This window comes from Festucalex cinctus, chromosome 14 (genome assembly GCF_051991245.1).
Source record: "Festucalex cinctus isolate MCC-2025b chromosome 14, RoL_Fcin_1.0, whole genome shotgun sequence".
NCBI classification, from domain to species: domain Eukaryota; kingdom Metazoa; phylum Chordata; class Actinopteri; order Syngnathiformes; family Syngnathidae; genus Festucalex; species Festucalex cinctus.
Genome location: NC_135424.1, coordinates 4,183,443 through 4,197,406, shown reverse-complemented (window position 1 = coordinate 4,197,406; position 13,964 = coordinate 4,183,443). Strand labels below are relative to the sequence as shown.

General features: G+C 42.6%; 2 protein-coding genes across 7 annotated transcripts in view; one reads left to right on the top strand and one right to left on the bottom strand.

Moving 5' to 3' along the window:
- The window catches only part of LOC144001185 (protein FAM53B-like), a 31,314-nt gene that overhangs the window by 6,569 nt on the left and 10,781 nt on the right, over positions 1–13,964 (top strand). The window contains exons 2-4 of one of the 2 annotated variants that reach the window (XM_077495287.1): positions 7,365–7,611; positions 9,418–9,472; positions 12,708–13,552. In XM_077495287.1, the coding sequence (XP_077351413.1) occupies positions 7,531–7,611; positions 9,418–9,472; positions 12,708–13,552 (981 nt within the window). In that variant the 5' untranslated portion in view covers positions 7,365–7,530. Of the gene's footprint in view, positions 1–7,364; positions 7,612–9,417; positions 9,473–12,704; positions 13,553–13,964 lie in introns of both variants that reach the window. The other variant, XM_077495286.1, reaches the window with a different exon arrangement.
- LOC144001189 (uncharacterized) overlaps positions 7,407–13,964 on the bottom strand; it is a 58,203-nt gene continuing 51,645 nt past the window's right edge. For all 5 annotated transcript variants that reach the window (XR_013278404.1, XM_077495292.1, XM_077495295.1 and 2 more), the window contains one exon: positions 7,407–7,554. The gene's annotated coding sequence lies outside the window, so the exon portion shown is untranslated. The remainder of the gene's footprint in view (positions 7,555–13,964) is intronic.

The following is a 13,964-nucleotide window of genomic DNA, read 5'->3' as shown; positions in this document are numbered from 1 at the left end:
CTATCTTTGACATGTGGTTCAAACTTGGTTACCAAAATGGCAGCTTCATCACAAGATGGCCGACTTCCTTTGTCTTTTCAAGCGATACTGATAAACCAATAACTTAGTCAGACGATAATTGTTTGCAAAATTAACTTCAGGGATGGTTTCTTTTTGAGACTTTTTTTTTTTTTGTGTGTGTATCTTCCCATGATAGATAGGCATGCAGTACACATGTGCTAAAACTGGCTTCAGGGTCTGAATATTTAAAAAGTCATGGTGGTGCTTGCCATGTCAAACTGTTAAGTTTCCGAGTATGGTAAAGCTCTCATAATAGTGATGAATTCGAACTTAGAAAAGAACACGCAAAGGCCACAAAGAAAGGCCTGAGCCTTCACGAACACATCTGTCTTGGTCTTCTCACGATGTCGTGCAGTCAGAGGGTCCTTGGCTGAGTCCCCTCACGAATGAATGAATGAATGAATGAATGAATGAAAGTGGCGGTGCGATGCCGCTCATGGGGTTTTTCTTCCCCAAATTCGCTCTCTCGCTAAACACAACCGTGACATACACGTCAGCTTAAGTAACCAACTGTGAGATAATTCGAAGTTTGTTGCTTGTTTGTGCATAACATGCTGCAGGCGCGTTGGCACTTTTAGAGCTGTGAGGTCGCGAGCGGTCGCCAACCATCGTGTTAACGTTCCCCATGACGGATTTAGGGGCTCTGGTTAGTGTGCACGCAACTGAACAGGGCCTTGCGGGTAATGATGGAAACCGCAAGCAGGAAAAGCAAAGATTTAGAGCAACGGAGGGGGATAGGGGGATGGTGTAATTAGTAAGGGGGTACCTGGTATATAGGGAGTCCAGGCATGTGGGGGTCAACGCGGTCGGGGCAAAGGGGGCCCCTCGTACCTTCTCGCACTCAAAATAAAACACCTGATCTTGTGCATGTCAAGCACGTCAGGGCTTCACTTTGAATCCGCCCTGCTCTGAGGGGTCCTGACCCCCTGAATACATTACCGCATAGAGGGCCTTGTGTTGTGTTTGCAGCTCGCTGGGCCATCTCTACCACTTGGCAAACCGCGCTTGTTGCGTGCAACATATGTTGACTTATTGTTGTTCTGTTTTGCTTTTGGTTGCCATAGCGAGACCTCAGATTTTTACAAGTGCACCAGCGCTACCAGGGATGCTTACTGTAGGAATAGTTTCCCCCACTTTGGAATAATGGCGCAAATAGTTGTCATCTTCTCACCGAGCCTTTTACACATGACCAGTTGAGTTCATTGATTGGTGAACAGCTGTCTAGCGCGTAGGCACCAGTCAGTCTGTGGGAGCCAGAAGTACAGTATAGTACTCAAAACGCTGTCTATTAGCACAATCAGTAAACAACCATAAACAGTGAAGATTTAATTTCTGTGAGCAAGCTTACAAATAAGCACGGGATCAAATAATTATTTACGCCACCGTATGTTACATGTGACCAAAGACAAAAGCTGTTTTCAAATTTCTGCCTTTACTAAGATAATGCCTCAGTTTTAATTGAACTGTTAGAGAGGGATTACTTAAACATTGTATGTACTGCATGTTTTGGACAACGTATTGGACACAGCTTTTAGGATGATGCAGTGAAGAAATGAGCGTTGGGTGATGAGACTTTTTTTTTTTTTTTTTTTTTTTTTTAATCTTGAGTATAGTACATCGTGCTTACAGTCTTCCGAATGTGATTACCACAAAGGAAGCCACATCCTTGCACTGCACGGGGAAGTGTTCCCATTTGTGTCATCTCTGTGCTCACTCAGCACTGAAAAGTACAGCTGGACTTTTTAAAGGTGGATTCTTAAGCACGCCATTGATTAAATGACAAGTAAAAATGATCCGGGCCTCATTGTTTGACCACTTGGGAAGATGAATTGAGTGTTTCGGGGCCAATGTTCCCCCGTGTGGGTACTAGGGGTGATGGTCCGAGCCTTCAGTGGTATGTCTTGACCTCTCTAGGAACCATCTTTATGACCCGCACCTCACGGTTGGTGAGTGGGGTGGCTGTGAGTTCACTCTGAATGGATGGTCCATCCTGCGGACTTGGAACAAAAATAATAGCTCCCACTTGCATGTCCACAAAAACACCCACTTGTACCCGGCCAAAACCTCTCCTTTTAATGCTGTTTTTTTTATGTTCCATGGCAACAATTACCAATGTGTTGCCACAGGAAGCTGTTATAGTAGACTGCATATTTTATTCTGAGAGCTCTGAAATGAATTTATACAGAAGAAATACATAAACATGTATCATCTTGGATGGTAACTGTCTTAACACATGTAACACATTCCGGTAAGTAGCAGATTCATGTAACTGTCTAGTACATTGTGGTAACAGCTGAGCATTTACGGTGTCCATGTTTCTGTCCTTCAGTGCAGCTGAATCGAATGATCAGCTCATGAGCAAGCTTTGCAGAAGCCTGATAACGATCCTGATCATGAATATGGTGTGTTACTGGAGAGAAACATGGAACACAGGCTGGATAGTGGCTCTCGAGGACCCAACATGGCCACCCCTGGTCTAGCACATTCTAATGACTGTCTAGCACATTTTGGTAGTTGCCTACAATATTCCAGTAACTTCTAACACGGTTTTGGTAAAAACTGTATCTAACTGGTAACAGTGTGGCACATTCCAGTAACTGTCTAACACAAAACTTGTACAGCTTCAAAAGTAGTGATGTGCATCATAATCAATTAATTGAGCATTACGTCAGTTGTCACATTTCTCCATAAAATGTTAGTTGGTTTCAGAATTGTATATGAATGCTTCAAGTGTTTGATTAGTCTGTAATAGTCTATTTGTTTTTTTCACTGGCTTCAGCCACCGATCAAAGTCTTGACACCAGACGCACTCTGCCCAAGTATGCAGTAGGTCAAGCCAATTGCCGATGGACACAAAACGCCCTCATCAGAGAGCTTCACGGGGCCCCAAATAGGCATCTATTCATCTGCCTGCACAACTCACAGCTCAGGCAAGGAGCCACATTATCTTAGCTGCCCTTTCCACTGCCCTCACCACTCCTCATTGGCTATTTGCCAAGAGCTGCTGTCTGCACTCTTGACCGACATACACAAATCTAACTGGAATTACCACTCGAATTGACGAGGCCAAATTGAATGTAGAATGATGTAGCGGCAGATTTGTTCCCATTTAGTGATGAAGCTTCCCATCAGTTTAGCGTTAATCTGACTTCATGCAACGGCCAGTGGTTCTGACATGCTTTTGCAAAGCCAGACAAGAAATGGACTGTGATATGTCACTTGATTTATTTGGCAGTATCGGTTATAGCAAGATTACATGGAACTGAACTAACCAAGCTCATGAGGACAGGGTGCATGCTTACAACAGCCATTGTTTATCACTTTTGAAACATGCGGTTGGGTTACTTAAAATCCAACTTTTAAGTGTTGCACTCGTGGCTTTGGCTTGTCTGGCAACTGTATTTCTTCACAACACAACAGATCAAATGAGAGCATTTTTTTAAACCGGAGGCCTCTGCCATGGCCAAACGCTAATGCCAAATAGTGGCGTCTATGCATTACTCTTCACATAGCAGTAGGAGGTTGACTCCTAAGAAAAGTTAATTTGCTGCGGTTATATGATGGAAAGTTGCAGTTGAGAATGTTCCAACTCCAGTCATGTTCACAAGAAACGTACTTTTGTTGAATTTTTTACAATGATGACTAAAAATGACACATTTTCTGCTCACTTGCAGATTTGAACTGTCTAGCATGTTTTGGTAATCGGCTACCACGTTTGGTAACTGTCTAGCACAGCAAATTTCAGTAATTTTATAGCACATTCCACTAACTGTCTAACAATTTCTAGGACTGTAGCACATTCTGGTTACTGTCTAACACATCCTGTTAACTACTGAGCACATTCCTGCAGCTGTCTAACACACTGCAGTTGCTGTCTAGCACATTCCAATGTCTACTTTTAGATTATTTTTCTCCCAGTTTTGTTATAAGTAGTGTTAAAACGCCGCATGGGTATTGGACTACATTTGTTTGATCAAATATGGGTGAGATGCAAATTATCAATTAATACACTAATTGTTATCTTTTTTTTTTTTTTGTCATGGTAAGGAGAGCCGTATTCCTGTTGGCACCCAATTTTTTAAAAACCAATTTTTAATACTTTAGACCAACTATGTGACTCACTTAATAGTAATGTTGCTTTAGACTCTGTGGGAAAACCCTATGTGAGAGAAAGAGTGAGCATTCAGTGTAATCGGTCGCAAAAGAGAGGTGAGTGTCATTGAGAAGCTGATGTGATCCGTCGATACCGGAGTAGGGGCTCACGACACTTCTTTCACCATTGGGCTCTGGTTTCTCCATCACTGCGAGCTGCTTGATTAAGTAAGCATGGCTTGGGGCTTCTGATCCGTACCCTGCCCTCTCCCATGACCCCCCTGCTTGCCAGTCGCTACACACAAACACACACACGCACACGTATACAGAGTTAGCTTAAAGACACACATGGCATGTCCAGTCGCACAAGAGGGGAAACTCCCGCATGTAAACGCCACGCTCCCCAACTCCCGCAGTTATTGGCCTTGCCCATACTCAATGTCAGTCCTAATCAGCCAAAATAATCCTACACTGATCAACTAGAACGTTCCTGTTCTTTACTCCCAACAAGAAGGCTAACAGGCTTTCTTTTCCTACATGGGGCCCAGTTGTGCTCCACTGATTATTTTTTTTCAAGTGTCTAGTACGTTCCAGTAATTGTCTAGCATGTTCTGGTAACTGTTTAGCACGTTCCAGTACTGTCCACGATGTTTCACTAACTGTCTGGCACGCACCGGTGACTTGGCCATTGCAATAGCTGTCTGGCACATTGTGGTTGCTGCCTAGTACATTCCAGTAATGATCCAGCATGTTTCCATAACTAACGCATTAACTATTCAGCCCATTTGGCTAACTTGTCTATCACATTCTGGTAACATTGTAGTAACAGTCTGACATAGCCCTGTAGCTGTCTACCATGTTCCATTAACCAGTGTGTTAGATAAATTTCCAAGACACTTTGGCCCATTCCGCTAAATGTCCTGTACAATTCGGAAAGTGTCAAGAACATCCTGGTAATTGTCTAGCACGTTACGGTAACTGTCCAACATGTTCCTGCGACCATCTAGCTGGTAAATGTCTAACACGCTCAGGCAGTTATTTAAAATGTTCTGATAAATGTCTGCCACACTCCGGTTACTGTCTAGGACATTACGGTATCTTAGCATTTGCGTTCATTTTCCACAATAGGAATAACTCTTGCACATAAACTCCCCGCTCCTCAACATTCACACGAAAACCCTCTCGTTGGTCTCGGCCATTACTCAATGTCAGTCCTAATCAGCCTAAGTAATCGCACACCGATCAAGAACTTTCCCGTTCTTTACTCCAAACAAGAAGGCGAACACGGGCTCTCTATTCCTGCGAGAGGCCCAGTTGTGCTCCACTGACTTTCCGGGATAAATGGAGATAATGGGAGTCATATGCCGGCAGTTGGTTTAGGCTTCGCCAAAGTAAAACATCTTGAGTGTAGTCATGGGTTTGCTAGAGATGACATGGAAAGTAACACAAGCTGGTATGAAATCTGTGTGTGGAATAACCAATAGTGCGCGGGCTTGTTATATAAATGCAGCGACCTCCACATAACATGTATGCACATGTTTCATACGCGGGCCTGCAAAAGCCATTAGTCTTGTGTGTCGTTTCCCAAAAGCAGTTGATGGGGTGCTGCGCAGAAGTGTGCTCTCTAATTGGATGTTGAGCGGTCATCTAATGAAGGAGGGAAGCCCCGGTCTGAGGTCACCGTAGCTATTCCTGCCATCCGGCGAAAGGATAAAGGAAGCATACCTGAAAGATCTCCAAATGAGCACGGCGCAGACGGGAAAGAAAACCTCAGATGTCCTTTAAATATACACACTCAAACAATTCAACCTGCATTCATCTTGAAAACACACATAAAAACATACAGCCTCTTAAGGGTTAAAAGCTCTTTTACAGCCACTACCATCTGCATGCAGCCGCAATGTGTGCATGAAGCCATGAAACAACCACACTTCCATATAAGCTCTTTCTACCACATCTTTAGCCATGCCGCCTTTACCCGAGATTAGCCAAATGATTCCGCCATGTTTGCTTGTCCACGTTTTGGCTGAGGAAGCCCTTTAAGTGTACGTCAGCTTTTAGCTTGAGAAAGTACTCATTTGGCCCCTAAAAACAGGGTTTTAATGAACGGAAAAATCTGGATGCGTGTTGTGGAAAAGGATGAAGCACTTGTGGCTGTAGGCATCGTCAAAACATCACATGGTTTTGGAAGAATAATGTTCATAGCTGCACTAGTCGACCTCCAGGGGGACCAGAAGAACTCATGCCAGCCCCCTAGTTAAACACATGATGTTGTCTTTTCCTTGACTTTGTCACCTGGCCATATGGCAACATACTGTATGCTCTGTCTTTTACTGCTAAAGCAGACATGCAATCGAGTTTCCCGTTTCCCTTAGAAAGAAAAGCAAAGTGCCGTCATAAAATCGCATAAAACTACCCAACCTGTTATGTAAAGAAACATTGCTTGTCAAATAGCCGACAGCATGGAGCGCTTTATTTAGCTGCTTTAGTCACATGCTAACTTTTATTGCCTCTGCCAAGGAGTTAACTTGTTTGTTTGTTTGTACGCATTAGACAAATTAAACTAATCCAAAGGAAAATAGACATTAAAGTCATGTGTGTTTTGTGTGTTAGTCTTTATTGAATTGTTGATGTCTTACAGCTAACTCACATTACCGGTTTGGAGTGAAAACTACTGCCACCTACAGGACTGGAGCACAATTTCTCTTTCACCTTTCCTCAGTTTTCCATTGGTGAAAGTTATTACTATGGTTGGGTTGGGGCCACACTCAGTGACCACCATTCTTACTGTTTTTCAATCATTCGATCAAACATTATTTGGAAGAAAATGTCATACATTTCATTGGATGGTTTTATATTTATAGCCTGTAATTGTTTTTACTACAAATATTTATTGTAATTGTGACTTTTCAACAGCAATAATGTAGTTCTTAGAACAGAATGCCATCTTAAACCGAGGTGGGGGGGGGGGGGGGGGGGTGTTCAAGATTTGTATCATGTTTTGAAAAAAAAAATGGTGTTGCTTGTACCTGTTTTGTGTTATCTATCTATATCTATCTCACGTGCCAGCATCGCAGTGGAGTTGTACTGTTCCCAGTACACAAGACCCGCGTAACGATGACATAACACACTGTCCGAGCAACTGTACAGACATGAAACACTCATAAAAGGACCGTAGGCATTTTCAGATTTCTCTTTTTCTCTCCTTACAGAGAGTGTCTCAAGTGCCAGGGGCGTCCTACCTGCTCTTTGGCTTTGATGGGAGGTGCCAGCTGACTGACTGACTGCCCGTCTCGCACCCTCACCTAATATGGCTGCCCGTGGCCTCCTCCTCCTTCTCTTCCACCCGATGAGACTTGTGAAGAGTGCTACGCTACCATGGTGATCATCTTCTCCAAAAGCCTGGAAAAGAAGAAGGGTGTCAATGATGTAAGGCCCAAGAGCAGCGAACGACGGCCGGTAAGAGATGAGAATAGGACCTTGCTTTGTTTTTTTTTTGGCAACATGACCTCCATCATAAAGTTAATACACTAATTTTGATATATATTCTTTTAGTGAATGCCATTATCACGGTTTTGGGTAAGATGGACCCTATCTAGCTGACAAACCCTGAACCTCACAACAGTGAAGCAGCCATGCTAACCGCTAGGTCACCCACCATGATGCCTGACTGCAAAAGAATATTTCATGTAGAAAAATTGTTTTTTTTACCACGGTGTTTGACTTTCTATCATTTTGTTGTGCCTGCATGTAAGTTTAGGTTTGGTGGCAAATCAGCTTATCTTTAGCAGCTACTTATCCCTCGTCAGATGAATATCACTTCATGTCATCCCACAGCTGCTGCATGTCGCTACAAGCCAGAGCCATGCTGCATTTTAATTGTGAATGCTTTAATTTATGTCGACCTCACAAGTTGTTGGAAATAATCATATACATTATTACCTTGTCTTCAAAGTGTCAGAAATTGCAAGATTTTCGAGCAGTCGCTTTGTAACGTTTGCAGGCCAGAATTTGAGCTATGAATGTCAGATTGAATGAAATGGGGGGGGAAGATTGGTCAACGTATTGCAATGCCCTCACCAGTGGGCAAGGAGAGCCACAGTGAGATATCACTAGTTGTGCAATATCAAATGTTATGTACAGTATGTGCTGTAAACATGTTTTGGATTTGGAAGCATTTGACTCCATTTTTCACCGGAGAAAATATGTTTTGTCTTTTTTTTTGTTGTGTTTACTGTTTGTTGTTGTGGTGGTGGTAGTGATAATCTCAGCGTGAGTCACTGTAATTTTCCACCACATTTTCCCTTTTGTCCCTTGTGTGCAAAAGAAGGCGCCACCCTGTTGCAATCGAGTGAACTGTGAGAGAGGGAGAGACATCACAAGACAGGCGTGTGCAGGCAAACCTTCCTCTACGCACGCCACGATTCCAACAAAACCGACTGGACTGGACAGAGTAGTTAATAGCAGCTAAATGTTTACAGGAGTCTTAATTGATGGATCATTTGCAGGGTATTAATGGACTGCAATTCCATTTGAGCAAATATACTGTGCATACGAATAGCGCCTGTTGCGCAAACTGTCAGCCATTATTCTATACAATATGTAAACCATACGATGACCTTTTGTATACCCACACACCTTTGTGGAAAGAACACAGCTTTTGTAGGTTAAATCAATATGTTATTGATACATTGTATGATTTAAGTAAAACATCCATCCATACACTTTCAATGGCACTGGATGCCGGCCAATTGCCCGTCACATTTAGACAAACAAGCATTCACGCCCACATTCCCACCTCCTATGGACAATATACATTCTTCAATAAATGTATATGTTTTCGGAGTGGCAGGAAGTCAGAGTAACAGGACAAAACAATTTTTATCCGCTTTAAATATCATCAGTGTTCATTGGAAACTACAAAAATGACTTTTTTTGGTGGTTAGGATATAAATGTGGGAACAAAACGTTTTGTGGCTGCACGGAGGGCGAGTGGTTGCCGCAGCTTCCACACAGTTCTGTTGTTCTGGTTTTTCCCCATATTCCAAAAACATGCACATTATGTTCATTGCAGACTCTAACTTGCCCATAGGTATGAATGTTTTGTTGTTTTACTCAATTCACACAAACTTTACTTTTGACTATGACCCTTCAGATAACATGGATAGTAGTCCTGTATACAACTATGGATTAAATAAAACAATGCAAATTGGGTTATGCGTTTGCATACTTACATTTCTCTAAACCTTTGTGGCTTCTTTTCAGCGTGAGCGCCACACCATGAGCAGAGGGACGACCCTCTTCTCTTGTGGGACTGCTGGTGAGTTCTCCATTTTGTGCTCATTTTAGCCATTCATGTTTTCGTGTCTCTGAAGCCGCACAAAACTTTAATATTTCGAAAGGAGAGGCCAGGAAATAAATGTAACAACGTCAGTGGATTAACTCTGAGCATGTGGCTGTTTCTTAGCTGGAAGTGAATGACGTAAGCAGAATCGCATTCAAAGACTGCAGCATTTACTCTACATGTAATTTCATGTTATCAGAAAGGACAACACGGTGGGTTGCCGTTAACCTCTATTTATACTCGTATGATGATTAATAACATTTAAAAACTGACGGTTAAATGTTACAGTTTGGAATGTTTTCAGAATGTTACAAAATTACTTGTGGAATGTATGGACGAGCATTTAAAGAGTGCAGCATCACAAGACACATTTTGGTTATGCAAGCCACGTTTTTCTTCCCTTATATGACAATTAAGAATGTTTGACACACAAAAAAAAGTCAATTATGTTAAAGGGATACTTATTTTGCCATTTTTGGCAGTCCAACATTAATATTTTGCCTATAGGTTTGATATTTTCTTTATTTTTCACTTCCATTTAGTACATTTAAAAACACATTTTGCAACTTGCTGTCGACGGAAAATGACATCACAAGGGCTCAGGTAACCAATCACAGCTCAGCTTGTGAATGTCACATGACCAAACCTAGAAAACAGGTGAGTTGTGATTGGTTACCTGAGCCCTTGTGATGTCATTTTCAGTCGACAGCAAGTTGCAAAATGTGTTTTTAAAGGTACTATTTGTATGTGGAAAAATAATAATAATAAAAAAAAACTTGTTATTGCTATAATGGGCTAAATAAAAATAAAAAAAAAGACTTTTTATTGCTATAATGGGCTAAATAAGTGAAGTATCCCTTTTAACTTGCTCTTATAATTAAGACTGAATATATTAAATATTAACTGGTGCACTGGTTACACCTTTATGACAGTTAATGTTACAGTATTACAGGGTGTCTTGGCTCACATAAGATGGCATAGAGTGTCATCAGTTAAGATAGACAATTGTTAACTTAATTTTATACTTGTGTGAAAGATAAGAATGTTAAAATATTACTTATGGTGTGTCAGTGGATCCTTAAAAAAATCCTACATTTCATTTTCCAAACTGAAGACCTTGATTATAATTAATAAGCCTGATCAAATGTATTAAAAATGCCACCGTTACAAACAATAAAAACAGCATCACAACATGTCTATCAATTATGTTCATTTTTATGATAAAATTAAAACTTACTTACACTGAACATATTTAAAATTTCTTAAAAATGGAAAATCCTGTGATTATAATATTGAGCCTACATTTAAGTCCCATTGGTTGTTAGTGAAGAGGCCTTAAAGAAAAGCTCATGAAATATTTCTTAAACCATTTCCCCATTATTGCCTTTGGGAATAATCTTTTTCAACATTCAACGTTTCGAGCGTCCCAGAACAGATGGTGTTCCACCTTCGAGGTTGCACTGTTTTTGTCTTTTCGCTTCCTCTCCTCTCGTCAACATCTCGTGACCAGCGTGCACCTGCTCCACGTTACATTGCACATTATGCTCTCACGGGAGATTAACAACAATACTCTTCCTTCAATAAAAAACGCTCCCAATGTTCTCTTCTTCTTTTTCTTTGCGGGTGTTGACATTTAGAGGAGCATGGCGACGGCTTTTTTGCATTGCCAATTTGCGTGCCCATTCAGGCATCACAAGACGCTTTTGAAGTCGTCTCTTTTGTTGAGTTGTTTTCATGACATTCCTGTCAGGTCGCTGCTGCATTTAAATGGTCGGCCCAAAGGAAACCATTTACATGCCAATGTTGGAGAACATGATCCAAAATGGACAGGATTAAGGCAAGAAAAGCCATCGTGTTTGACTAAGTAGCTAAAGTCACATTGACACTACAGACCAGTGCTTCTGATTTTTTTTTTGTACATCGTGACCGATATTAAATTACAGGAGTGCAGTGCACCTAGGTGTTTATCAAAAGTGATAGGGATTATATTCCTAAAAAGTTATTATTGCAAGCTCCTGTAAAATTATGCACCGTAGTGGACTTAAATAATGATTCAATCAATATGTATTGCAAATAAATGTTAAGTTAAAATTCCACCTAAATAAAAGTTTAAAAACAAACAGATTAAATGCAAATGCACTGTAGTAAAAGGTTAAATAAGTGATTCTTTCACATATCAATCGAGGGAGCATGTGTACTTTGAGAATCACTGCTATGGCTGATAAATCATTCTACTCACTGAACCATGTCGGCTAAAATAGATTAGTACGAGTGACATGTTTTACAGGTTGATTCGTATCATGAATGAGATCTTGTGAATTCAGATAACTTGCTGTTGGAGGACAGCTCTGGTATAATTTCTTTAAACATTGCTGCTTTTATTCTGGATTAACCTCGGATGTCGGGACTGCCGTAAAATCATGACTACTGTTAGGACAGAAAAATACAGAAAATGGATGGATTGAAGGAGGGTGTATCTGTATATGACATTTACATCTGCTTTAAGATAATTATTTGATCTTTTTTTTTTCCAAGATAAACCCATTAAAAAATTCAATTTGACCATTTTCTACATTTTTATAACCTGAAAATACAAACTAAATCACCAACAATAAGTCAATTTACCAAGGCGAAATGGAGTGCAGTACTTGGTTGCAACCAACAGAGGCGCCGATCCACTCACAGAATTACAACATGTCGCCAGATAAGGCCTGCATACAACATGCAGACAGAGTAGAAATCATCTGCTCAATAAAACAAGAGCGGAAGCATGAGTTTAGAACATTAAGCTTCTCCCACGCAGCCAATGTCGTATTCATCTCAGTTCCAGGAATAGTGTGACTAAGGATATATTTCAAATCCAAACTACATTTTCCCTTGGAAGGAATCACCTTGGAGTCTTTCCCAGTCTTCTCTGCCACACCTTCATTTTCTCTTATATACTCTTAAATAGCAAATCACACAAAACCCGATTGAGTGAGGTGGCCAGGAACTGTCAGATGCTCAGGGTATTGTGAGCAGGGGCGTTGTCGTGGTGAAGACTGCCACAACTCCCAAAATTTTTTGTGACACCAGTCCTATAATGTTTCTGACACGTCATGCATCATCACCAACAAGTGACCCTGCATGCGTACAACACTTAGGATACTTAGGACACATTTTTCCTTGGTCGTTGTAACTTGAGAATCCATGTTTTCCATTTTTGCAGAAGCAGACAGATGGCTGAACCCAAGACGAAGCTTCCAGTCAGGTGCCAGTCTGGAGAGCCTGTGGGACGCCACGCCCGAGCCGGGCGGCCGCCCCTGGACCAAGGAACCGGGCGCCGCCACGGCCATCACCAGCCTGATCCGAGATCTCAGCCTGGGTGACGCCGCCTTGACCAAAGCACACCCGTCCGCCCCCGCCACTTCGCACTACACCACTATCGCCACGGGCCAAGCGCCCACGGCGCCCCCCAGCAAGCGTCAGTGTCGCTCTTTGTCCCTGTCCGACGAATTTGGCGGCTTTCGCTCGTCGTGGCGGCCTCAGGGCTCCCGCGTGTGGACGGCGGTGGAGAAGCGAAGGTGCTACAGCGGGGGGAGCGTCCGCGCCGGCGGGGGATTCTCCGGTGGTCACTGCCCCGCCATGCAGCGTAGCTCCAGCTTCAGTTTTCCTTCTCGCGCCAGCATCCCCACTGACGGACCTTTGGACCTGCCCTTCTTCAACCAGCGACTGCCTGCCCACCCTCACTTCACTGCCTCTCCCGTCTCCCCCACCACCCTTTCCTCACATGGCCCTCAGTCCTACGGTGGCCACTTCCTACGACCTCTCTCCCTCTCCCACGAGCAGATCAGCCTGCCCGAACTCCACAGAGAAGAAGCTTCGGAGGCCAGCTCTCCCGATTCCACCCCGGAACTGGGGCGGCGGTCCGGCCCGAGGGGCGACGGAAAGGGGTGCCTGTCCCGGAGCAGGTCGCAGCCCTGCGTGCTGAACGACAAAAAGATCGGGATGAAGCGGCGGAGACCCGAGGACGCCCAGGAGACGAGGCCCTCTCTGGACCTGGCAAAGATGACTCAGGTGAGCTGGAATTGGCCGACATGCACAGACAAAACGCACACAGGCAAACGTTTGCCGAGGTCTCATGGTGAAACTATTTCAGCAGCAGGCTGGATTTACACTACATTGTTGAGGTGACGGGGTCAAGGTTCAAACCTGCATGTTCTTCCCTTGCTTGCTTTCCCACATCCCAAAACATATGTTAGGTTCATTGAAAACAGTAAATCGGGGATGGCTTTTTTTTTTTTTTTTTTTTTCCCCCCCACTGGAGGGGCACTTACAGAAAAATGCACTTGCGCTTATGATGCTAAAACCAACTCAATATGAGCTAGCCTGTGTTCAGCAATTAAAAATATTATCATTCAATTCTACATACATAAATATAAAATATAATTAATTAAACAGGCTTTTTAATCATTTTTTTGCTCACAAA